The sequence below is a fragment of the Myzus persicae genome, unplaced genomic scaffold (genome assembly GCF_001856785.1).
Source record: "Myzus persicae strain clone G006 unplaced genomic scaffold, MPER_G0061.0, whole genome shotgun sequence".
Classification (NCBI taxonomy): domain Eukaryota; kingdom Metazoa; phylum Arthropoda; class Insecta; order Hemiptera; family Aphididae; genus Myzus; species Myzus persicae.
The window spans coordinates 219,981-245,819 of record NW_019102362.1 but is presented as its reverse complement, the minus strand read 5'-3'; the positions used below and the strand labels follow the sequence as shown (position 1 = coordinate 245,819).

At 28.0% G+C, this 25,839-nt stretch overlaps 1 protein-coding gene across 10 annotated transcripts in view; it reads right to left on the bottom strand.

Annotated features, from left to right (window-relative positions):
• The window catches only part of LOC111031940 (multiple PDZ domain protein-like), a 75,011-nt gene extending 57,229 nt beyond the window's left edge, over positions 1–17,782 (bottom strand). For 8 of the 10 annotated variants that reach the window (XR_002604265.1, XM_022312080.1, XM_022312072.1 and 5 more), the window contains exons 1-19: positions 17,388–17,782; positions 16,664–16,736; positions 16,327–16,478; positions 16,061–16,267; positions 14,999–15,124; positions 12,389–12,504; positions 8,398–8,578; positions 8,046–8,180; positions 7,818–7,979; positions 6,861–6,998; positions 6,620–6,797; positions 6,230–6,537; positions 5,953–6,159; positions 5,515–5,856; positions 5,202–5,435; positions 4,908–5,138; positions 3,192–3,302; positions 2,709–3,007; positions 2,494–2,580 (exon numbers count right to left, since the gene is read on the bottom strand). Coding sequence is in view for 9 of the 10 variants with exons in the window: in XM_022312080.1 (XP_022167772.1) it covers positions 2,494–2,580; positions 2,709–3,007; positions 3,192–3,302; positions 4,908–5,138; positions 5,202–5,435; positions 5,515–5,856; positions 5,953–6,159; positions 6,230–6,537; positions 6,620–6,797; positions 6,861–6,998; positions 7,818–7,979; positions 8,046–8,180; positions 8,398–8,578; positions 12,389–12,504; positions 14,999–15,124; positions 16,061–16,267; positions 16,327–16,478; positions 16,664–16,679 (3,230 nt within the window). In the remaining variant the exon portion in view is untranslated. Of the gene's footprint in view, positions 1–2,493; positions 2,581–2,708; positions 3,008–3,191; positions 3,303–4,907; positions 5,139–5,201; positions 5,436–5,514; positions 5,857–5,952; positions 6,160–6,229; positions 6,538–6,619; positions 6,798–6,860; positions 6,999–7,817; positions 7,980–8,045; positions 8,181–8,397; positions 8,579–9,653; positions 9,996–12,388; positions 12,505–14,998; positions 15,125–16,060; positions 16,268–16,326; positions 16,479–16,663; positions 16,737–17,387 lie in introns of those variants that run through there. The other 2 variants (XM_022312076.1, XM_022312081.1) reach the window with 2 other exon arrangements.
• Positions 17,783–25,839: the final 8,057 nt, after the last annotated feature.

Here is a 25,839-nt window from a genome sequence, read left to right as displayed (position 1 = left end):
ATAAATAAGGTTTCATTGATTTAATAATCATGCTAAGGCAATTTTATATATTACTATTTACTCATGCCTCAACCTCAAGGTAAAAAACAAATTTGTATTTTATTAATAAGTACAACTTATTAAAAATAAACTTTATGCATACATTCAATACATAAAATAATGGTATGTTATGCAAAGTTTAAAGACATCTCAGCTACTGTTGTTTGGACTAATATTAAGTTACCATTTGCGAGGTCTTTAATTCTTATTTTAATTACAAACTTGTATTCTATATTATTATGATCGGTATATTTAAAATATAAAATAAGTATTCAGTTAGATATACAGGTAATTCTAATATTATATTATGCTCTTATTAATTCTAATATCGTACACTAATAATACAAATATAAATTTTGGGTGGAGCTGTGAATATATTGATTTTTATTAAAATTGTATACACATGATTCTCAAAATATGTTAACTCTTTTTGAGCTATTTATAGACATTTTTGTTTTTTTTTTTCAGTTTTTTTTTCTATAAATATCAGCTTTAGAAAAATTTTCACTGGGTTAAAATGTTTGAAAATTTTCAAGAGGTTCCTCATACCAGTAGTTCATACTGGAATCAATACATTTATAATAATATAAGCTTGATGTTCTTATAGACATTTGAAGTACAAATTTGATATTTAAACAAAGAATAACTATTATATTTATTTTGTGGGGATTTTAAACTTTTTTGAAACAGCAGATTTCGATTAATGAGGACAAATTGGCATCAAAATCATTTGCCACATTAAGCAGTTGGCCATACAAATCGAAATTAGTTGGTTAGTATTAATTGAAATTGGGACCTAACCTAACCACTTTGCCTATATTACGCAGATACCCATATTAATCCATATACCACATTAGGCGGAATCCACTGTATTATTATATTTTAAATACTCAATGACATTTTCAAAACATTTAGATTAATTTTGGGCTGACAGACAATCTCCGCACAAATTCGTTTTTTCATATGCAATGTTTTAACATTAAATTTAAATTTAACACATCAATTACAGTGACCTACTCAATGGCGAAGTATACTCGACTTCTACAATACAGTATTGCGGTTGCCTACTTCCCTCCTTTTTACCTACTCGTATGTCGATGAGCCCACTATCGACTTTTTATATTTATAAATAGCAATCTAACTTTCATAATCTGAAAAAGAATACTATTCTAAATTTGCGATGTATATATAATAAATATCAAGTAATAGTAAATGAAAAGTATTTCGAATTAGCATGAAGGTACATAAAGTTTAGATAAATGACGTAGTATGCCAAAAAATATGTGATTCACTATTTAAAGTATAAAACTGTTTAATTATAAACTTATAAATTTAAAAAACAAAATAATATTTGTTAATATACTTTAATCTTAATTTATTTATAAATATTTCAAAACTAGTATTCTACTTCAGGGAAACAGACAAAGTTAATAATATAGGTTGTAATTTAAAAATCAAAAGTTGATAGTGAACTCCCCGAAAAACATAACAAAATTGAAAAAATTAGTGCAGTATAAAATGTTAGGGTGTGTATGCATGTTACATCTTCCAAAAAGTAAAAAACAATATATAAGCTAGATAGGCTGAATAGTGAATATATATCCTAATAAGTCTTTAAATAATCTTTAATTGTGGTTACAGTTTATTTTGACTTTGTTATAATAGACCAAAAAATGCTTTACTACATTGTGTCATTATTATATACAAAAATATACAGAGTAGGTACTGAAGTAACTACAAGATAACTAATAATGATTATAAAAATACCTCTTTTTTTATGAAAAAAATAGACTAATCTAATAGAACTATATTGTTAAAATTATTAAACAATTAAATTATAATAATATATATTATATTACCATCTAAAAAATGTACAAAAAGTAAATGGAAAATATAACTTAAAAGTTCGCAAATAGGTCATTCTCACTTGTAATAGACGGGTAATATCCTTCATTAAATGCAAAAATAAAATAATAAAGGAAGTCAATAAGCATTAAAAAAAAATGTTATGAAATCATATACAAAGCATGGAAAAATGAAATCAGCCACATTTAGTTCAACATTTAAAAACAATTTAAATGTATAGTTGTTATCATGGTAAATAACAAAAATTAGGAGTTAGTGGTAACAAGGTGAATATCAGAATATTATTATGAATTAATAATTAAAATTAGATTTTTTGTTATTTGCTGGCCATTGCCTAATTATACTAATCAAATAATTTTTATGTGTGGGGCTAAATTTTACACAATACAAGTATTAGAAAAATAAGTATAATACTTTTCTCAGCATTACTTGGCATGAATATACATTGGTTATATCAATTTCAAAACTTAAAACAATGGTTATCTAGTCATTAAATGTTATAAAATAAGATTCATGATATTTACCAAAGTTAATCTAACATTTATTGTTATTTACCAAAACATAGTTAAAAAAATTACAAAAACTTACCTTGGAGTACGTAGAGTTACATTAGGTACAGTTTTACTTCGGATTACACAGGTATTCTTAACCGCCTCTGCACGTACAAAACGTACACTGAAATAGCATAAATACAAATAAAAAAGGTTATATTGATTTTCATTGAAAGCTAATCTTATTAAGCTATTAACCAGATTATATAAACTATTTGTTGTTTTTTTTTTTTTCTATATGGCTTCACTTACGGTATATGGCCTGTTAGTAGATTAGCTCTAGATAAAATTGACTTCACTTGGGCTGGTGACGCATACTTCAATGATTCATTATTAACAGAAATTACTACATCGCCAGTTTTTAGCCTGCGATCTTGTTCAGCAGCACCATATAAGTTTTCAATTTCCAAACCCATATGATCGCTAAATGGACTTCTACGCAGATATATGCCCAATGGTGATGAGCCTTTAGTAAGTGTGATCTCTTGCACATCTTGTATATTATCTGTCCCATCCATTGAACATATTTGTTTAAAAGTCTCATCGGTTTTCTATTGATAATAACAAGTTTATGAGATTGGATTGAATTTATAATTTTCATACATTTGTAAAAAATTAACATTTGCCTAACGTATCACATAAATGATAAGTAGTTTTTATTGATATTTTCTTTTCAAATACTCTTGAGTTTTGGTACAAAATAAACTTAATGAGCTAGACAAATTTAGGACTTGCCTTTACATCATCAAAAATGATAGGTGATTCAGGGCAACTGTACATTGAATAGCACTCTTCATCATCATCTTCATCATTGATGCTCAATTTTTTTTCTTCTGAGCTATCATCCTAAAAAAATATATAACTCAAGTATGGGCCTCAATGGGCCAACATTTTATAGGGCCAATCTCATTTCATCAGATATAATATGTTCACAGAGTAGATAATAAAATTGTACTTCGATTAAGGTATATACCATTATTTCATTGTATTACTTTAACTGAAGAACAGAAGAATTCAATATCGCAATTTATCATGTCCAAATATAAACATTTCATACTTTAAGACATATAAAACACATATCATAATGAAGTAATGATATATCATTATGTATAGAAGGAGAAAGAATTGTTAGGAAGGAGCAACAAAAACACAAATGCGCCATCCATGAGCCACATTGCCTCTTGGGTAAATTTAGTCTAACATTTGCACAATTTTTTAAAAACCTATGGCAATGTAACCACGGTCTTAGAGTATTTGTGTTTTTATCGACTTGTGCAAATAACAAAAACGCAGTTTTGTTTTTATTTTCTTCCAAAAATTGCATTTAATAAAAATAAAAACAATATAACAAAAGAAAGAAATCTTTATCTAAATAATTATACTAAACTTAAAAACTTAAAGAGAAATAAAAATGTACTAAAAGTGTATACGAGCGGCGACATGGACTGGCAGTTGTGTTTTTCGCTTCAACTACATTTAACTTACTACGTAAATTTATAAGTATGCTGTATACATATAAATTATAATGTTCCTTAAAAGTTTGAAAACCCTCAATTTGCAGTAAAGATCACAAGTTTAATTTAACAATTACATGTTTAGATTAATTTAGACAGAAAACTTCTGTTATTATCATCGCAATGATCTTATGTGATCCCATCATAAAGGGCTTGTGAACTTTCTAGATACACAGTATACACAAATGTGATACATAATAATATATAATGCAATAATATTTATAGAAATAACCAAACACCCGAAATTATAACTTAATATTAATATTGCATTAATGTTTTAAAGAATACTTTGTTTTTAATAGTTTTATCAATTAATAAGGCACATAAAATTATTTTATGAAAATAAATAAAATAAAATTGTTCAAGTGATATTAATAGTTTTTAAAGGCGAAGAAGAATGAAGAAGTGCAAGAGTGCTCATAGAACTATGTAGGACATCTAATAAATTAGTACTTAATAAGATACGCTTCATTGATATTTATAAATCCTATCTTCTTTCAAAGTAAGCTCTATGAGTAATCTCGTTACATTTCTTCATTTTGATCCGTATTTTATTAAATCATAAACAACTTGTAGCTACCATTATTTTCTAACTACAACTAATTAGTGATTATTTAAATGATTAAATAAAATAAAATGGACGGTTAAATTGTGACGATATCAGGACAAAGAATTTTTTTTAGAAATAATAAGATAGTTCTTCTTATAATTCATAAGAAATGTATAAGGATGAAGAATGAAATATGTTATTGTTTAAAGAAATTATATATCGCCACAATCATTAAGGAATAATATAATTGAGTCAGAAGCTCTCCGACTTGAGCAGATTAGACGCCAACTGTTGAACAGATGACTCCTGGTCGACATCATTGTAGAATTCGCCGCGACGTTGCGTGAAAGATTCATCTGCGCGTGCCTGTTCTGAAGGTGAACTCACCTGACTGCTACTATCTGGAATGGGCAGTGGCTTGGCCACAGCAATATGGACTACTCCTTTGGGAGCACCCTTCAAAGCTTGCACAGCTTGATCTAATGACGCATTCTCCAAACATATGTCATTTACTCGAAGTAAACGATCTCCGGGTATCAAACGACCATCATTCTGGGCTACTCCACCAGGTACTAATGAACGAATCACAATCACTGTTTCACTTGGGTTCATGGGATCCTATAAAAGTTAAAAATTATATATTACAAAGAAAATATCCTAATTAAATAATTGAATACTTACTTGATAATCTAAAATTGAAAATCCAAGGCCACGTTCTCCTTTCATAAGCTCGATAAGTTGAGGCTGTGAAGACCACATAGCTAATCCAGTAAGAGGTTCAAGAGATCGAGAACGTAATCTACTAGATTCTGAACACCCTGCTGTTCCAGTACTAGCCAATGATCCATCTGATTTTGCTTTCACCAAACGATCAGTAGCAGGCATTAAATTTTGAAGACTACCGCCTAATGCATTCTATAAATAAACATAGATATATAAATCAATTTAAGATAAATACAAGGAGGCTATTCTGTATTTTTTACTGCATTCTTACTTTAGCTGCAAAAGCTGCACGATCTTCTGTAATGTCGGTAAGGTAATGGTGTGGCAATTGTTGTTCATCAGTGCGTCTAGCGCAGATCATTCTGACATTAATAGGTAACTCTTTCAATATTGCTACCACTTCCATATGGTTTCTTCCCAATAATCGATGCCCATTTACTTCAAGCAACTCATCACCAGATTGAAGACTAGCATTTTTTCCCACTGGTCCTTCAGGTAAGACTGATCGTATGTAGTGATGTGGCCTCACTTCCATGCCATTTTCTACATCTACAGTACCTTCCAAGCTTATACCTAAACCACCACCTTCACTAAATTTCTTCAATTGACCTACCTAATATAAAAAAATACAAATAACATAAGAATAAAAACATATTAAGTTTGTGTTTAAAGCTAATTTAACTAAAAAAATGTATTTAATTTAACTTACAACAATTTCTACATCATTTCCAACAACATCGGTCCATTTGTTCCTAATCTTTTTCAAAGTTTCTGGTTTAAGCTCCCCATCAAGTGAAGAATTCCCCATGGAATCAGTTTCTTCAACCATTTCATCTTCTACTTCACCAAGCATATCAGCCTCTACTGTTGCTCCTGATTCACTTTCTACTTCAATTTCTGCAGTACTCTCTCCATCCTTCAATCAGAAAGGTAGATTTTAAAATTAAATAAAATAATAATTAGTTAATTAATAAGCCAAGACTTACAGTTATTGGAAATCTAGGTAATGACATTATAGATGGTGATGCAGTCGCACTATTTGTGTTTGGCTTCATTTCTGATGCTGCTATGGCTACTTGTAGCTGTTCAAATTTAGGGCCCCGTAAGTAACGTTCTAAACGCAATGTTACCATTTGTCCTGTAGATCTTAAGACTTCAACTGCCTCGTGATTAGTAAATCCTTGCAAAGAAGTTCCATCAACTTCAACGATACGGTCATTCACCTGAATTTTTTTGCATAGGTCAGCTGCACTACCTTCACTGATGCTTTTCACAAATATACCAGATAATTCTTCTACATTTTTTTAAAAATAGAAATAATTAAAAAGACAAATAAACATACATAAAATTATAAAAAAAAACAAAACAATGCATACCTTTTTCACAAACATACCCTGCTATAGTTATTCCTAAACCATGAGTATCTTTTTTTAATTGTACACTAAATGAATCAGTTTCTGGGAGAGTTGTAATACTATCGGGTGGTACCATATCCATTGTAAGAACAGGCAATGAGGCAGGTATAATATTATCACTGATTATTAAATTATTTTCCTAGAACAAAATTAATTAATAATGATAACACTAAATAAGATTAAATTATTTTTAAACATTTACATTTGTAATATTTTGGAAAAAATAATCAGGAGTATATGTTGCAACTTCTGGATACCCATGCTGAACTAAATGACGATCAAGCTCATCTGCATCTCCTAACATCTTTGTTGGTACAATTGGTGCTCTACAGCTTAAATTCTATAAATATATAAAAATTCACATTGTTATTATGTATTATTATTTATTTCTATAACATAATAGTAGATATAATTTTATTTGTCAGCATCAATAAGTTCAAATTTAAAGTAAATGCCATTTTATTGTTGTTATTAGAAACATTGTCATAAATCATAATACTTATAGTTATAAGAAAAAGTATTTTAGTCACAATTTGAGAAATCATTAAATAAATTTTAAGCCTAAAAGAGCCTACTAAGTATTTTAACAGGTTGACTGCCATGTGTACATTTGTTTGTACACGAACAAATCTCCATACAAATAAATAAATAAAAAATAATAATACATATAAACAAATATTTTTATACTATCCAACAAATTTTAAACGATAATTTGCAAAAACTTCTTTTTTTAAAATTTTGTTTTTTTGTTAATTAAAATATCCATTTGATATCTTCGCTGAGTAGACAAACTGGTCCTAGGGGCCACAATATTTAATTCCAATGTTAAATCAGTACAGGCGTGTACACATTTCTGTACATGGAAAGAAAAATGGTAAGTAAAGGAGTGTACACAATTTTGTACACACGGCACAGGGTAAAAAGTATCAAAAATCATTGTGGCAGTCAACCTGTTTTAAACACAAAATTAATAAGATGCACACTTTTTATATTTATTTCATGCGCATAATATGAAACAAGTATAGAGTATAATAGTTTTTCATTGTTCAAACTAATTAAATGTCTTAATATATCAACTATATAATAAAAATGTTCTGTTTCAACTGAGGAAAATTGAATTATTATTTATTTTATAATCAAACTATTCAAAATACTTTACTTGAATAATATCAATTGCACTAGATTCTATTGGACGAGCTACAACCAATCTAACTTGACTCCCAGATTGTCGAAGCACAGCTGCAACCTGTTCACTTCCCATACCTCTTAAATTTACTTCGCCTATTTGTAGTATATGGTCACCACTTTGCAATCGCCCATCCTAAGAATAATATAAGTTATATTATTTTAATACAATTTTTAGTTAAAAATATAATTATTTTTATACTCTATCAGCCACTCCTCCTGGAAGTATAGTCTTAACAACAACACCAGTGCTACGACCACCTATAATACCAAATCCTAATCCTGATCCATCATTGAGCAGCTCAATTACTTCAACTTGAGCCCATTCTGTGTTCAACTGTAATAATAATATTATATTTAAAACATAGTCTTAAAATAAATTGATTAATAAACCACTATTTAAAATCACATACTAATTACATTAAAACAATTTACCTACACTGACTATTGTTATTTGTTAATCATGTTCAATATGTTTATAACATAAAATTATAATTTAATACTCAGTCAACTGATTTCTATACAGATACAAACTATAAAACAATCATTTTTACCATGTTACTGGAAGGCTGTGATGTTGGTAAAGGAGGTGGTGTAAGAGGGCGCGCTACGACCAACTGAACAAGCCCACGAGCCTGTTGCAGTATTCCAATAGCTTGCTGGTGAGACACATTTGTGTCCAATGGTTGCCCATCGATAGCAATAATCTGGTCACCTTCATGAAGTCCTCCTTCTCTACATTTTTTAAAATACAATTCAAATAGTTAATTATAAATTATTAAGTTAAATGCATATTATTTGAGAGTATTTTATATTCATACACATACAAATAAATAGAAGTTCAAAATGTATATTTAGGTTTTATTAGAGTATAACGTTTGTATCAAATATTGATTGACAGTATATTAGTATCTATACTTAAAATAAATAATAATAATATTTAAATTATAAAAATTAGACATACTTTAGATAATGAATAAATTACTTTTTGAATGGGCAGAGGGGGATTTTATGAACTTTAAAAAATAAATGTGATAAGCTTAACAGATAGAACAAAAAAGACCAATTTAATTAATTATTAATTCTTTAAAATACTTGCAAAAATAAAGTATATTTATTAGGTATATAAATATTATCATTTTTTTGTGATTGCCTCCAATGTGAAAATTGCTGAGTTTGAACAAAAATTGCTTATTTTAACTATGAAACATATATTACCTATATAGTATAACAAATTACTAGGAGGATTTTTTAAATGTTGACCAGGTCCAATATTATTAACAAAATAAATAATAATATCTATTACTACAATAATTAAAACATTTTAAACCGTTTAAATTATTTGAATGAAAATTAAATATTTAATAATGAAACTATGTTACATTATTTTTCAATTATTAAAAAACTTAAAATAAAATTTTACAATTGACAATTTGTTTACAAATACCAACCATTACAAGATTAATATAAATAATATGATATAATATAAATAGCAAGTTGATGTAATATTTATAAAGGCACAGCAAAATAATAAATATTATATAATGATTTATTTGATTATTCAAGCATTTAACCAAAACGCAAATTGAATTAGTTGATTCTAAACGATCATAATGTTTAATATAGATTAAATCAAATCACACAACTGCTTGATAATGAGCGTTCGGGAACAAAATAGGTAACAGTAAACTTAGGCAGATAGCTCCTATTATAATTGTTGAATATTGGCTATTCGTATATTGTACAATAATAAATTATAAATTATAATATTAGATTTCGCGGGCTTGTAAGCTTGTTTGCTGCGTCCTACCGCCTGTCGATGCGTCGAGAGGAGTCCGTCAACAACTGTGCACCATTTTTGTTTGGCGGCGGTAAACGTCGGACTCGTAGTCGTCATTTTTCGAGTGATTTGTACCGAGTATCAGAGTATGTGACGGGCGGCCGCGACCGCGAATTCCTAACGAGTAGCCGCGTAGGCCCGGCGACGGTGTGTGCTCGGTTTGATCGTGATAAACATTCCGTTGTGTTGTTTTCGGGGAGAAAATGACGTAAAGTTCGTTGGACAGAAATTCAGCAAGCGCGACGAGCGTATCGAACCCGAACGCGAGAGCGTAATGACTGGCAGCAGTTACCTCGACTTACCGCGCGGCCAATCCCTGCCCCGCCTGTCCACCCTCTGGGGACCGAGCGCAACCGACTACCGAGGGCCTGCGTCATGCGTGTGAAGTGTCTTTTTGCGAGTACCGTGGCGGGTCGGGAGATCTATAAATACGCCGACGACGGCGGGCGCCCGGTGGTTCCTTTTCCGTGCGCTACTACAACAACGACCAACCCCGACCCCCGTGCATAATAATAATAATATGTACATAATAATTGAATAAATATACGCGATTACATAATTAATATGTATAACCTATGTAAGCTCGCGAATCACAATATTACGACATTGTAATTTTTTTTTCATATTGTCAGCCGGGGCATATTTTATTCCGCGGGTTCCGGGTTCAAATACCCCATTTTAGTCGCCGGGCGGAACTCGAACATTTTACGCAGTATATAATATAATTAATATTTTACGATTTTATGCTCGTAAAAAATAATATGAATTAATTACCAAATATTATTGATTAAATATGAATTGTTATATTGTTCACTATTATAATATTACCCAAACACCTATGCACAATATTTTTTTCATTATTATTTAAACTCCTAACGCACAAAACAAATATTATTACAATATGAAATCAAGAATAGGTAGGTAATATATTTATTTATAAATAAGACTGTAAACGCAATTATGCAGACTGTCGAATGTTGACTAAATAATATTTTAATCTTGGCTTATATGTCATATAACTTATAAACATACATTTGGCATTTTTCCTAAGCAATAATAACTAGAAAAACAAGCTATAAGCCTAAAACCAATGTCACCTTAGATATTTTTATATGTATTTCGAATGCTGAATAAATATTAAATAGTGTTCTATAAATTACTACTGGGCTATTAGTACCAGGTACCTACATGTTGTAACTAATACAATACAATATTAATATTAAAATTAAATAATTTAAAGTATAAATAAGTTATTAAGTTAAAATCGTATGAAGTATCATCTGAAACAAAATGTTGGATATTTAAAGCAAAATATATTTATTTTTTTTAACTATTTTGAAAAAAATCCTCAAATCTTGGTCATTTCCATGAATTTCTACGTTTAACTTTTACCAAGTTTACTTTTTAATATTATCAATTCTATTTTTTTGACTGGAGTATCTTAATTATGTGAAAACATGATAATTTTTAATTTTAAATGTATACTAGTTAAGGTGGACATGGATGCCAAAACTATTGTTAATGTAGCTAACCATAGCTGTATGTAGATAGTTGATTTTGAAGAGATTGCATATCCATTATATTATTTTTGCTTATAATTTCTCATTCCCCATGGGTCCTGGAAACCTGAATGGCAATCTCATTTTTATATTGTCTTATGTTTCCGGAGGGAATATATATTTCCTAACAAGACATATTAAGCAAAGTTTTATTCTAATTAAATGAAATTTTTTTTTAAATTTATTCAAATAAAATTTGGGATAATATTCTACTATAAATATTGCTGGTAACTTATCAAAAAATATTTAATACACATTTTTAAAATCAAATCCTAACATAAATAATAAAAGTAAATAAGAAAATTATAAAAAAAAATAGAATAGTCAGCCAAATGCAAATTATCATTTAACTACAACTGCTACTTCCCCCATACATACATTTTGTTTGCTTATACAGAACAGCATTCACTGGTTCAAGGAATACAACACATGATGTTGAATGTGTGAACGGTTAAACCATTTTCGTTTGAGTGGGAATTTTTTCAATTCATTTTTGAAATGAGCTTAACCATCCTAGTGTATATATCACTAAACTACTTGTATTTTTTTTTAAATAGCAGTTTATTTTTCTAAATTATTTTGAATTATTAATAGAGGCTAAAAAATATGTTCTTATGTCTAAATTTGAAAAAAGGCTATTCAGTTCATTTTGAGTTTTGATACCCAAACATGATATCAATAATAGGTATTATTAAAAATACAAGCTGTAGTGTGCAAGCTCGAACAATGAAAGTTAACAATATTAAATTCTATAATATGAAGTTCTTATAAGCATATATTTTTAATGTTCATTCTAGATTGTCATAAAAGTCCCAACTCTAATTTAATGAAATGTGGTCAATCATTTTTTTTGTTTTTTTAATACAACAAATTAGATTATGAGTTATGGCAATACTTTTTTGTAAAAATACTTGCAAAACTAGTTTACTTTTAACTATAAACATAGAATGATACAATGTATCTCATTCTAAGAATGACTGTAGTCAAAATTATTTCTGAATAGTAAAGAATTTAATAGTCAACAACTCAAAAGTACATTGACATTCACCTACAACTTAAAGAAACTATACCTTTAAATAAAATATATTTTAAATAAAAAACTAAATACGTATGTGGTTATTTGCTTATTATAAATAAATAATTTACCGTGCAGCAATTCCATTTTGTTGAATTTCTTGGACAAATATTCCAAGTTCTCCCTTTTCTTCACTTCTTAAGCCAACTACACTAAAACCCAAGCTGCAACCTTCTGGCTTGAAGAGCTAAAACAATTTCCATTAGTATAAACTATAATGTTTAAAACTACAAAATAATCAAACATTAGATATTCTAAGAAATATAAACAATTTGTTGTAAAAACCAAAGTTTATTTATTGTGAGAACATTCTTTTAGACTCTGAGAATAATTTAGAATATATTGGTTTATTTTTTATAAGTATTGTTATTTTAAAACAAATGTCTTTTAGATAAATTTAAAAATTAAATTAAAGTAGTAATTAAGCTATAAAATATTTAAAAAACAGACATTTCCTATTCTTCACTGACCTACAAAACAAGTTCAATCCATCAATTTCATGGAGTAATTTATTTAACATAAAATACTTACTCTAAAAACTATTGATACTTTTATAAATATATTTTTTTACAAAATCAGAAAAAAAGTATTTTTCAAAAAAACTATTATTTTTTTTTTTTTAACATCATCGTCTATTAAGTTTTTACTTATTTATTAATATACATCTTTAATTTCATATTCCAAAAGAGAATACTTTTTCACAGTATTTTGTATCATAAGAATTGAATTTCAAACAAATAGGTCATTAGTTATAACTTATAAGTATTTAAAGTTTAGATGAGGGGAGTGAAGTGGCACAGGATTTTGGTCCATAACTCCTTTTATCCATACTTAAAATACTTAAGATTAATCAACAACTTATTCAAATTGTATACATTCAAAAACTCCAGAAAATATTCAGCATTAGAATATAAAATCGTAAATGTACACTGTCATAAAAAAAAAAAACAGAAAAAATCACATCACTTTTTTTTTTTAAATATCAAATAACATAGAATAATTATTTTTTCAAAAATTTAAATAGTCAACTATTCGATGACAAATAAGCTTTATCTTCACGTTGTAACTTCTATAGCAAAAATGTAATACTATAATAAAAGCTGGGTCCACCAATAATCGTAATTATTATTCATGACTGTAGTCATAAACATAAGATAATCAGTAATAACCAATTTTTTACTCTCGGAAAGAAGGGAGAAAAGATCGAACTATAACACAATGTACTAACCAAAATGCCAAAGAACTCAATACATCCTTAAAGTTAACACTTTTTAGTTTTTTCACATATTAAAACAACGTAATAGTGTTTATCGCTGTCAGAAATTTTAGAATAAGCTTATTATTGGTATCTTTAAACACAACAAAATAAGATACTAAAATTAATGGGACGCGGAAGTCACACTGTGCATTACTGGATGAATTGATGTTGCGACATACCGGTAGCTGCTTTTAAAAAAAAGATGGAAAATGGGAGGTCTAAATACTATTGTTCAAGTAGATGAATTTTTAATGCATAGTAAAAAAAAGTACAATAGAGGACAGTTATTAGAGGCTGATATTGCTACTGAAAATGTGGATGTATGCAAGATGAGCGCAAAGAGGAACCTGATTTTAGTAATCGAAATTATTATGGCAAAAAAACTAACTGGTCCATGGGTGTTTGGTATGTGTCAAAAAGAAGAAAATGATGTTATCGAGCCTAGAAAAAAGAAACAGGCACACATTACTCAAAATAATTCAAAATAAAATTGAAATTGATACAGAAATATACTCAGATGAATGGCTAGCATATAAGACATTAGACACTTAAGAGTATATACATAAAGATGAACCATTCCCAATTTTTTGTTGATACTACCAGTAGCACGCACACACAACGCATAGAAAGTTTATGGGGTAGTTTACAACTTCAAATAATAAAAAAATTCACATTACATCACCATCATGCTGCCATCGTATTTAGCGGAACAATGGTGGCATCTAAATACAATATATTTGAATGTTTTTTAAAAAATGTAAAATTATATTGTATCTAATGTAAATAATAAAAATGACGTATTTTTTGATTTTTATCCTTATACCTAGATATATTATATTTGGATATATTGTATATAATTAATTTATTTGTATTTTTAATAGTTCTGAAGATTGTGATGTGCACTATTGAATTATTATAATTATTGTGTATCATTAAATCAGACATACTATAATTCTACTACCTATAGTTCTAGTATTTTAGCTATAAAAAGTATGTAATAGACCACATATGACATGTAGAAACATGTGTGGTATACCAGATAATTATGACACGTAGAAACAAATATGGTAGATGACAAACAAGTGTGCGGTAGACTGCATACAACAAGAATACCAAAAATTGAATTATACAACTTATATATTTGAAATTAAAATAAGTCAAGAACCATTTCCATGTGAAAAAAATTTTCTGTAACAGATTTGGGGAGGAGAAAATGTAATAAATTTGGTAAAATCTTCTTTATTTTCTTATTACTATACCAGAAATGCAGAATAATTAAATTGCGTTTATTGAAATACTGAGAAGAAAAACCAAATATTGTATAAATTTATCTCAAAAGCCAAATTTATGACTCGACTCTCAACTTATACACTAACAAGCAATTACGTTTAAATTAATGAACATTTGTTAATATTCAACATACTTGAACGTTATGTATTTTACGCCCTCTAGATGCTTCTTCTACAGCTTTTTGAAATTCAACTGCATAAGATGGTGTTGTTATTGGTGGTAAAGTAGTAGATATATCTTTAATTAAGGATTTACTTTCCTGAAATATAAAATAAGCACTATTAGTAAACATTTTCAAGACAACATAAAAATTCTTAATACAACTAATTCTACATATATTTAATGTATTTATTATCCTAAACCAAACAATATAATGCTTGTAAAAGGCTAATATAGTAATATATCCTCTATTTAAGTTACAAACATACTCAATTGACACTGATCTACCAAATGTAGATCATAATAAAGCCAGATAGTGCAAAAGTTAGATGCCAAGTGTGATTTTTAACTCAAATAGAGTAAGTTTAGTTTTGTGAACGTACCTACTCCAATTACACGGTTTAGACTGTTTTTACCTAGATTTTTTTCATGTAATATTGACTAATTGCATATAGTATACATATTGTATAGTAGATAATCTAAAGTTTGATTTCAAAAACATTTCCTCCTCTTTCAGATATTACTCAACTTAATTCATAGTCAATATATAAAAAAAAAACTTGATTATTAGTAATGTAGTGTCAATAAGTTTAAAGGCAAAAAAAAGATTGAATAACTTTATCTAATTTTAGGAATATTATATCACTAAATTAAAAATCTTTAACTATTATTTTTGGTTTTTTATAAACATCAATGGTTAGGAGAGTGCTTTCATAGGACTTACAAGTACAATGCTATAAAGGTCAGATGTATAGGCCATGTACTTTAACACAGATATTGATTTTGGTTTTAAAAGAAACTCAAACCTGGAGTATAACTCAATACTAATTTGGTAATGTCACTTAAAAAATATTCACAATTATTAGTTTTTTTGGAAAACAAGCTAAATTTTTTCTCAGCCAACAAACATTTGCAATTGTATGACAAAGAATGTAAAACATTCTCAATTGTATTTCACCCTAACATTATAATTTAAATAAATGTTTCATGAAATTAAAAGTTAATTTAAGTAATTTAAATTAATAAAAAAGCACACCTTTGATGAAGGAGAAGAACTTTCTGTAGATGAACTATTTGATAGTTTAGGAACTCTTTGATCTAAATCTTCTGGTACACTATTATAGAGAGTAGACTCGGATGGCAAACTCAATACTAATTGACCAGTAACAGGTGATATGTCAAAATCAACAGGTAATAATGACGGATGTTCTTGAAGTTGACAACTCAATTCAGATACAGAATCCTATAATAATAAATTATAAAAATAAATGAAACATTCAGACATGAAGTTTAATATTTTACCTGAACAGACGCAATAGTTTTTATAATTGGATTTTGAAAAACTGAGATCAGAAGTTGAAGATCATTATTAGTATTAGCTTTTAATTTTTCATCACCTGATTCATTCACCAAAGATTTTATTTCGGTCAAAATAGACAATGCTGCTGACATATCTGTAAAATAGAAAAAGTAATATAAAATATTATACATTACAGATATGTTGCTAAAAATAAGTAAACATTGTTTTTAAAAGGTTTATAGTATTTAATATACATTTGTTAAATATTTCAAAAATTATAATTTACAATCTATACTTGATTGCAAAAGACAAAATTATCTTTAACTGCATATGTATTACCTGTGTAAAGAGACATTTTAATAGATTAATTGATTTTTTTCTTGATAATATATGTAATTTATGTGGTGCAATCCTGTAAAATAAAATATAATTTATTATTTTTGTCAAAATGGATAAAAGCTAAACAAAAATTTAATCAAACTATTCATTTTAAAATATATTACTTAGAATGTGTAGGTTTCTATGAATTATTAATATAAACACACATAAATATTTTTAAAAAAATTATCTGGGAGTTATCAGAAGTATATTTTTGTATAAAATATCAGTGACACCCAATGGCTTATGTTGTCACGGGTTCCCTCTAGTATAAAAAAAAATATCTTTGTGACTTCCTTAATTATTATTAACTATTATTACATCTGCATGTATTGTCTAACAAATGTACAACATAGCAAATTTGTGTTTAACACATACAATATTGATATTTAAGTGAATTGACCTATCGTTTAACTTAAAAGTTAGATTATAGGGAAATATTAAGACTAATAAGTAACAACATGTAACGTTCTACCGAACGCTAATCTACTATGTTGATGTTTGTGCGACGAAGATAACACGTGCAGATGTAGTGTCTTTAGATAATACTCGTCAATAAATGCCTATGATTGTACATAGCATACTATATTGAGGAATATATTGCATACAGTAAACTGTTCTATAGTTTTGATATTTCAACTGAAAATTCTGTAAAATAAAAATAAACAATTTTTTTTTTACTTACCCACTAGTTTATTGATTACTAATTTGGTAACGGCAGGTTTAAAATGTGCACAAGAACACTTGTTTTTGACTCATTAGAATTGACCAAAATATGTATTATTAGATGCAAACCAATGAAGTAGTGTTCAATTTTATAAACTCCTATTCACATACAATACAATGATAATTGTATTACTATTTACAATCTTAAATGGAACACAGGTTCAATTAACTTAACGAAGATAATGGCAGAGGAAATTGGAATGAATAAATGTACTCAAATGACGACACTCGTTCGCGATTTGTAAGCAATTAGTAATAGGTAAATAGGTAATTGAAAATTAATAAATATTATTATGTTGCAGGTACTTCGGTACGTCTTGTGTGTGATACTATGATAATCATAGTTTACTTATCTATGATGATAATCTGTTTAGTGTTTGACTGCTTCGTTTTGTTATGATAAAACGAAGATGCACCAAGCGCAGTAGAATTTTTCTGAATCTACAGTGTGGCCAAATTGTGTTATGAGTTTTTCAAACGATTAAAGATATAAAGAATAATATCTTCTTAAATCATGGTTTTTTTTCGCAGTTTCTATACCAGCAATCAGCATACTACTAATTTAGAAGTGTTTTTTGTACGTGACATTTTAAACACCTAGAAATTCAATAGATGCACCTTGCACGCCCCCATGTCTTAGACCTTAACCCATATATAATGAGAGGATAGATTTAGTGTCGTGGCCGCTGGAGTACACCGTTTTTTTTTTCAAGGTATTGTAAATTTACATGACCCAGTTCTGAGAATTTTCGGGCAAAGCAATCAGGACCTTAAAAATTAAAATGCTGATCTCAGATTAGGAGCTAGCCTAAAGCCTATTATAGTGTACACAGGGCAATTAATAACGGTACAAGACGCAGGAGGAGATGTTTAGGACTAATTGCACTACTGCAAGTAAGGTTAGGCTAGGTTAGGTTTAATCTCCCTTCTTAATAATATGTGGCCCGGAGAGAAGGCTACACTTGATCGAACCCTCAGGGGGGAGGGGGGCAATCCAGTTTCTCGAATGATAAACATTAGATATTTGCCTTTAAAAGTTTACTAAAATGATATGCTTATGGATTTGTTTTCAAAAATAGTGATCTATAAAATTATTTTGATTTTATTTTTGTTTATTTATATTTGCAATGCATATATTTACCTATTTTATTTATTTATTTATTGAATAAATTCCAACCACAAAAATATTACACAAAAACAAAATGATCGTTAAAACTAAAGAGAGTTGGTCACCTCCAAGCTCCAATAGCTGTACCAAAATGAAAGTTCTAATAACTTATACAATTTCAAATACATGCTTGAAAAATTGAAGTTATATTTAAAGTAATAACGGTTCATACAAAAAACTATTGTAAACTAAATTATATACTGCATTATATATATTCAGTTTTATGTATTTTTTGTCATCATATTTTACATACAAGATACAAATATATTAGGTATGTTGACTACTTGACTAAATCGTTTATCGTAAGTGCAGGTCGATGTCTCACGTTTGAAAATACCAAACATACCTATTCTAATTGCGAGATGTTCTATTATTCAACTATAAGGTCCCACGGCTTAATATTTTAATATTTATAACGTAGGTAGTACCAATAGTTTTAAATTTAATTTTAGCATTTATATAAATATTAAATATACATGCCTTTAATAAATGGGAAGGCATCTACCCAACAATTGCGTCTATTATAAAAACAATCAAATCACAGACGATGATCTATACACCCGTCATAAATGATAAATCTATCTTATCTGGATTCTAGAACGCGTCGTTCATTATATTTTATTTTAGATTCGAACGCATAATACTACACATAGATCACATAGGTACCTAACACCTAAGTGCATTCTTATAAGTTATAACTTATAATACAACATAAGACCTATAAAAAAAAATACTCAGGACCGTTGACACATGATGTGCAGTGCCGCAACTACATAATAAGAGGCCCGTGTGCGATATTTTTTTTGGGCCCCTTCCTAAATTAATTTTACTGTAACTATGACAATCTATAAGTGCCAACGTTTTTAGGTTTTGTGTATACCTACATATATATATTTTTTTTTTTTTGGTTCATAAGTTTTATTCAATCTGTTTCAAAGGAAACAATAAGAATAATTGATGGTATAGAATAAGCTAAAATTAATAAAAATAAAAAGGCAGACTAAACAGATTTCAGAGGCCTCCTAGTACTAAATACTTATAAATGTTGTGTAGGTAAGTCGTTACCCGTCAACTGTCGTCGTTTTCCGCTCTCAGCCTGTTGTTCTTCCGACAATTCGACAAACAACGACCCATAGCCTCGATAAAAATAAATCTTATGGAAAAATTGATAGTACTTAAAAAGTTAGAAACGTTGACATTTGAATACTTGATAGGTACCCACCTTTTTCTAAACCTATACCATCCTACTTTAACATACTTATTAGTTATTACTTAATCTAATATTAGTATACCTACTACTACACTAATGTTTCAACTTAAAAAAAAAATGTATTGTGAATAATTAAGTTTTGAATTTTAAGACAATTTCAGTGATTGCTCCAGGTAGGGTCCGGCCCCCCCCCCCAAATTTTTGTAAACGTTAAGGCCCTGTGCGCCGCACACTCTACCTACGTTTTTGCGGCACTGCACAGGTGGTTGGAGGGTTAAACCCTTCCCTTCTTGGAAGTATGTAAATTTATATTTGCATGCACTTTAAATTATATAGTATATTAGTATATACTACAATTGTACATAATATTTTAAAAATTTTTTTTTTTTTTGATGAATAATGAATATTAAAAATATTATACATTTTTAAAATACAATTCAATACATTTCTCTGTATCTACTTGTAGTTAAATAATTACAAATCAGTGAAACCACAAGTTTGTGCTTGAATCTCATGTAGGTAATAGAATACTGCATACGACTATACGGGCATTATATATATTTCTCAGCTCCATGCATTTACAAACAAGGGGTTTCAAATCTTACGAACGTAAAAAATAAGAATCGAAAAAATTAATTTTCGTAGAGGATAATAATATGTGGATAATATGTATGTCAACTATTATTCGTCCAAGAATTATAGATATTTGTAAGACCCACCAAGCACACATTTATCACTAAAAATAAATAGTAATATTATTAATTATTAATAATTTATTATACCTATTTATAAATATTAATAACATATATAGTTACAGTTAATAAAAATACAATATTTTGTATTATTTATCCTATTCAATTTGGTTTAAAAACTATTGTACAATGAATAAAAAAACGATTTTAAAAATGTCAAAGGTTAGGACATGTACCTTGAAAATGTTATGAAGAGTACATTGTGGTGTGATTTAAAAAATCTGAAAACCACTGACGACTAACATAACACTTATTTTTACATACTGAAAAAATTAATTTGTTAAATTAATTGAAAGAATTAAAATAAAAATTATCTTTACTTTTGCAAATTAATAATTTTGTTAAATGTGCACAACATATTATATATATAGGTACCAATAATCTATGAGTACCTAACTATATGAGTAAAATTCAGTGTTTGGCAACTTCTTTGCAAAAAGGAACAAGTTCTGTTTCTTGTCTTAAAAAAAAAAAAAAAAATTTTCCTTTGGAAAATGAACGAGTTTCTGTTCTTGTTCCAAATAAAATAAAAATTCTTATTTAATCATCAATGTTTTTTTATTCATGTATATACTTAGGCGTTTAACATTTTAATTATACTTATACATAGCTACAAGTACATTTATAATTTACTATTTAATTTAAGAATATAATATTGAAAATATTTTTTTCTTTTATTCATCTATATATTTATTATTTTTTAAACAATATACATTTATATTGTATTATACGATTAACTTCGATACTCGATAACGATCACTAATTGGCAATATACACACTAAGAAAAAAATATTTAAATTTAATTTATTTATCTGCATAAATTGAAACTCGAAAAGAACGAAAAATGTCATTATTTTTCCTTAAAAAAAAGAACTTGTTTTTTAAAAAGAAATTCGTTCAACCTGTCATTTTTGAAAAAGGAATTCGTTCCAGGAATCCGTTCCTTTTGGAACTCGTTCCTTCCAAACACTGGAATATATGACCTGCAATGACTTTATATGACCAATATCTTCATATACCAATTCTATACCGAATCGCAATGTCTTTGTCCTCCGTCCGTGCAGTTTTTAAATATTTTTTTAAATAGTTAGGATGATAATCGGGTTGATCTCCAATATTAGATATATTATTTTTGAGAACAAAACAACACAATTTTTTTACTAAAAAAAAATACATCATCAAATGTTGCTCATAAATTAATCATTGATAAATGATACTATATAACTAAATTCATCTTAATGTATGTATTATTTTTTATTATACATAAATATTAAAAATAACTGATTTTAATTGTACAATATTAGATATTATAATATATTTAATTTAGGTTCCTAATTGGACATAATATAATAGATTGTAATTTGTATACTTTTAAACAAGTCAAAAAATATATTTAAAAATGTTATGATAGGTAATGAATTAAATAGTACAGATAAATTATAATCTAATATCTATGTAGCTATTATAGCTCATAGGTACAAAATATGCGTACCTATATTATCTTTAGAATTAATAAATAAAAAATATATGTATATTTCATACTACCAACTGTCCAACTCACTACAAAATACAAATAAAGTAATATATTTCTAGTTATATATATTAAATTATTTTAATAAAATATATTATATCCTATGTGTAAACCATTTTGATGTAAAATGTCACGGGTAGAAGTGGCCCGATGATTCAGAGCTGTTATGTATATTAAGTTTGCATTATACTGCAATTCTATATACAGCTTTGCCTCATCTTGCCTCTCCCGACCCGTGAATATTGTGTTTTAAACACTTTTTTCGGCATGTCTGCAAGAGGTTATAGTTTTTTAATATTATGGAACTACACAATAAAAATAAAATAAAATTTTATAAAACTGAATATATATTTGTATAATATTTACTGTGAACACAATAATTTTGTAACACCACATACACACACCATTCACCAAACACAACTGAACGCTGTAACAGAAATCTAAACATTATAGTATAGGTAATTTTATACACTGCCGTAGATGAGCGTTTCTATAAAGCGTTAATTTTAAAATTCAACTCTGTCGCCCAACATTCTATAATGGCACCCGTTTCCGTTACCAATCGTTTCGTATGCGTACAGTGTCGTTTACAGTCTTAAAAAAAACATTTTCTTTCTTCGTCGACCAACTACCATCGAAATATTTTAAGTTTTTATTTTATTATTATTATTATGCCTGTAACTACCTAAAGAATATTTATCATACAAGAAAATATTTAGTTTTAATTTTATTTAAGTAATGTGTGTTTTTGAGGGTATTTTTTTAAAATTATTTTTAATAAAACGAAATCCTATGCACTATGCAGTCGCGCAGCTGCAATAAGGCATCTTTAAAATAAAATAAATAGAAACATGCAATTGTATAAAATACGTTTGGGTAGATAGGTACTTTGTACGAAGTAAATGTCTTAATATGCAGTCGCAGTATATGTGCAGTATACACTAGGTACCTATTAATTATTATATCATTTCTATATACGACTATAATACTTATTATGTTTATGAACAGTATAAGTATGGGCGTATGCTGTGTGCATTTATATAAATATATAGATAATAAATAATAATATCTATAACCTGTATAAACTATAAATTGAATGTTAATATTATAAATGTCTAATATCAATAGGACAATACATAGATGTACCTACTCGATATTACCACCGTCAAATTCTGAATTTGAAGTTCGATTTTAGTAAGTAGTTGAAACTATAAAGTATTCGCTTAGAAAGAATAACTAAAAATCTATACATAAGTACAACTGTACAAGTCCATAACAATAATAACCTTGTAATTTGTATTCAAATATTTAACAAAGTTATAAGGTACCTACTTACTTATTGATAATTTTAAATTTTAAATTATAATAATATAATTATTATAGATACTAACATAAGTGTTTTGTAGCCTTGTAGGCAATAATGATTTCTAACTTTAATTTGTACATCTAAATAAAACCATCCACAGTGTTGATCATAAAGTGGATTTACCAGCATATTAGGTTATACATTTTTATACGTTATTAGGTTAACTATAATAAATAATAATAAATATATCAATTATATTAAAATGTATGTATACCGTTATTCCTGCAGACTGTAATAATAATTCTGCAGTATATTCAGAATCAGTGATGTTAGGAAACAATGCCCTTATTTGTGTGATACTAAGGAACATTTTATCATTTTTTTAAAAATCTTTTTCTAGCATTATAAATAATTCTAATGATATTTTGTGATTATACTCTGGCATTATAGTTTATGATAGGCAGGTAACTATAATAAGACGTATATCCACAAAGATTTTCAAGATTTTTTTATAAAGATCGACGTCAAACACATTCCTCGAATAACGTCATCTAAATATATTAAATACAATCAAACGTGTCCTGACTGTCTAACGGTTCTAGACTAGAAATTTTCTCGGTACCTACCATGTTTATAATTGTAATTCAAAAATATTTTTCTTTAATAATTGGAACTTTAACATATATTATGTTAAAATGTTATTACATTAATATAACATTTTTAAAATATTTAGATTATAAGGTTTACCCTTTTTTTATTTTGTACCATGAACCTTTTATACTGTTCTACAGGCAGTCAGTACTGACCTAAAGAATAACAATAATATGAAATATATGATATAAAAATAAAGTACTTTTATAAATTATAATACCTGATAATATAATAAATCCCATGTTTTCGGCAAAAATTAATGTAACCAACGGTATTACTAATATTAAAATCAACTACTATACTATTACTATCCTTACTAGTTACTACTATTTTATACCTAAAATAAATAGGCGCATAATAAAATACTCTTAGTAATGTATAAGCTGATAAACCGTCTCAGCTCGGAATCGTTTATCGTATTCAATTATTTAACATTATTGAATTCAAATTTAAGTTTTAACACATCCATTAATCATTACGCTCATTACAGTGACTTAGGTAGGTACTCAATGACGACCACTCAACACCTAAACCTTATGTACAGCAGTGCGGTTACCTGGTTACCAGGTTACCACTTTACCAGTTACGTAACCAATTTGTTTTTAACAGAAAATATGCATATAAATATAATTTTTTTCATTTAAAACAGTTGGAAAAAATCAGTTATGGCCACGTGTACTAACTGAGTTGTTCTTATAATATTAAAATTTTTCCCCACATTACCACAGGATATTTTTTTATATTAGGCACCTACATTAAAAAAAAAAAATTGATTCGCCACATTAGGGAACAATGATTTAACATTATTAGGTTCTTATTGGTGCCCGCATTTGGCACCTAATGAATTATATCCAAATTCTGTATTTTATAATTTATTGTATACGTTACTTATACTTAATATTGTTCAGCTGATATTTTTAAAGCGGAAATATAAGAATTTATTAACAGACTATTGTGATAATAACATATAATACAACTATACACGATTATACAAGGAAAGGATACAGGATTTAACTGAGCACGTTCGATATAGGTTCAAAAATTAATAGTATTATTACTATAAACATCACGTACCGTAGGAGAACATAATATTATATACCTACGGGTGGCAGAGGCCAAAAAACCGGATGATGATGGTCTGAAGCGGTACGCGGGCACGGGCCACTGTCAAAATATTTTATCCACACACCATTCAAACAATGGTTATAACTTACAAGTTATAACGTACGCATCATAAATTATCAATGACCGAAGAAAGGTATAAATATGGTTTATATAATATGTATTATGTACCTGCCTATAGTAACTATACAGACGCATAGAAACGTATAAATATTTGCCAACTTCCGTTTGACGCGATTTATTTATATGTATATACCCACGTATAACTGTCCAATACTTTGGTCAAACAAATATTTTAGGTATTGGGTACCCACTGCCCAGGGTAGGTATATATATATATGTTGATTGTTATAACAAATCATGAAAGAGTGCGTTAACCCCTCGATCATTATTCATCAATCATTAGGTTTTACTATTTTTAGATTTTACTCACATTCGGTACCTACCCATACGAGGTGTCATTTATTATATTTTCTTCTATTAGTACTTTATATTGGTTTTTTAAAAGATATCTATATATATAATCTCTATACACAACACACCTATTTGGAATATTATAATCTACATGCCCATTAGGGATGGACATGAAATCTGAATATCTGAATTATCAAATATCCTGATACCCAAATCCGGATTTTAATCAAATTCTTATCCGGACATCCGGATTCAGG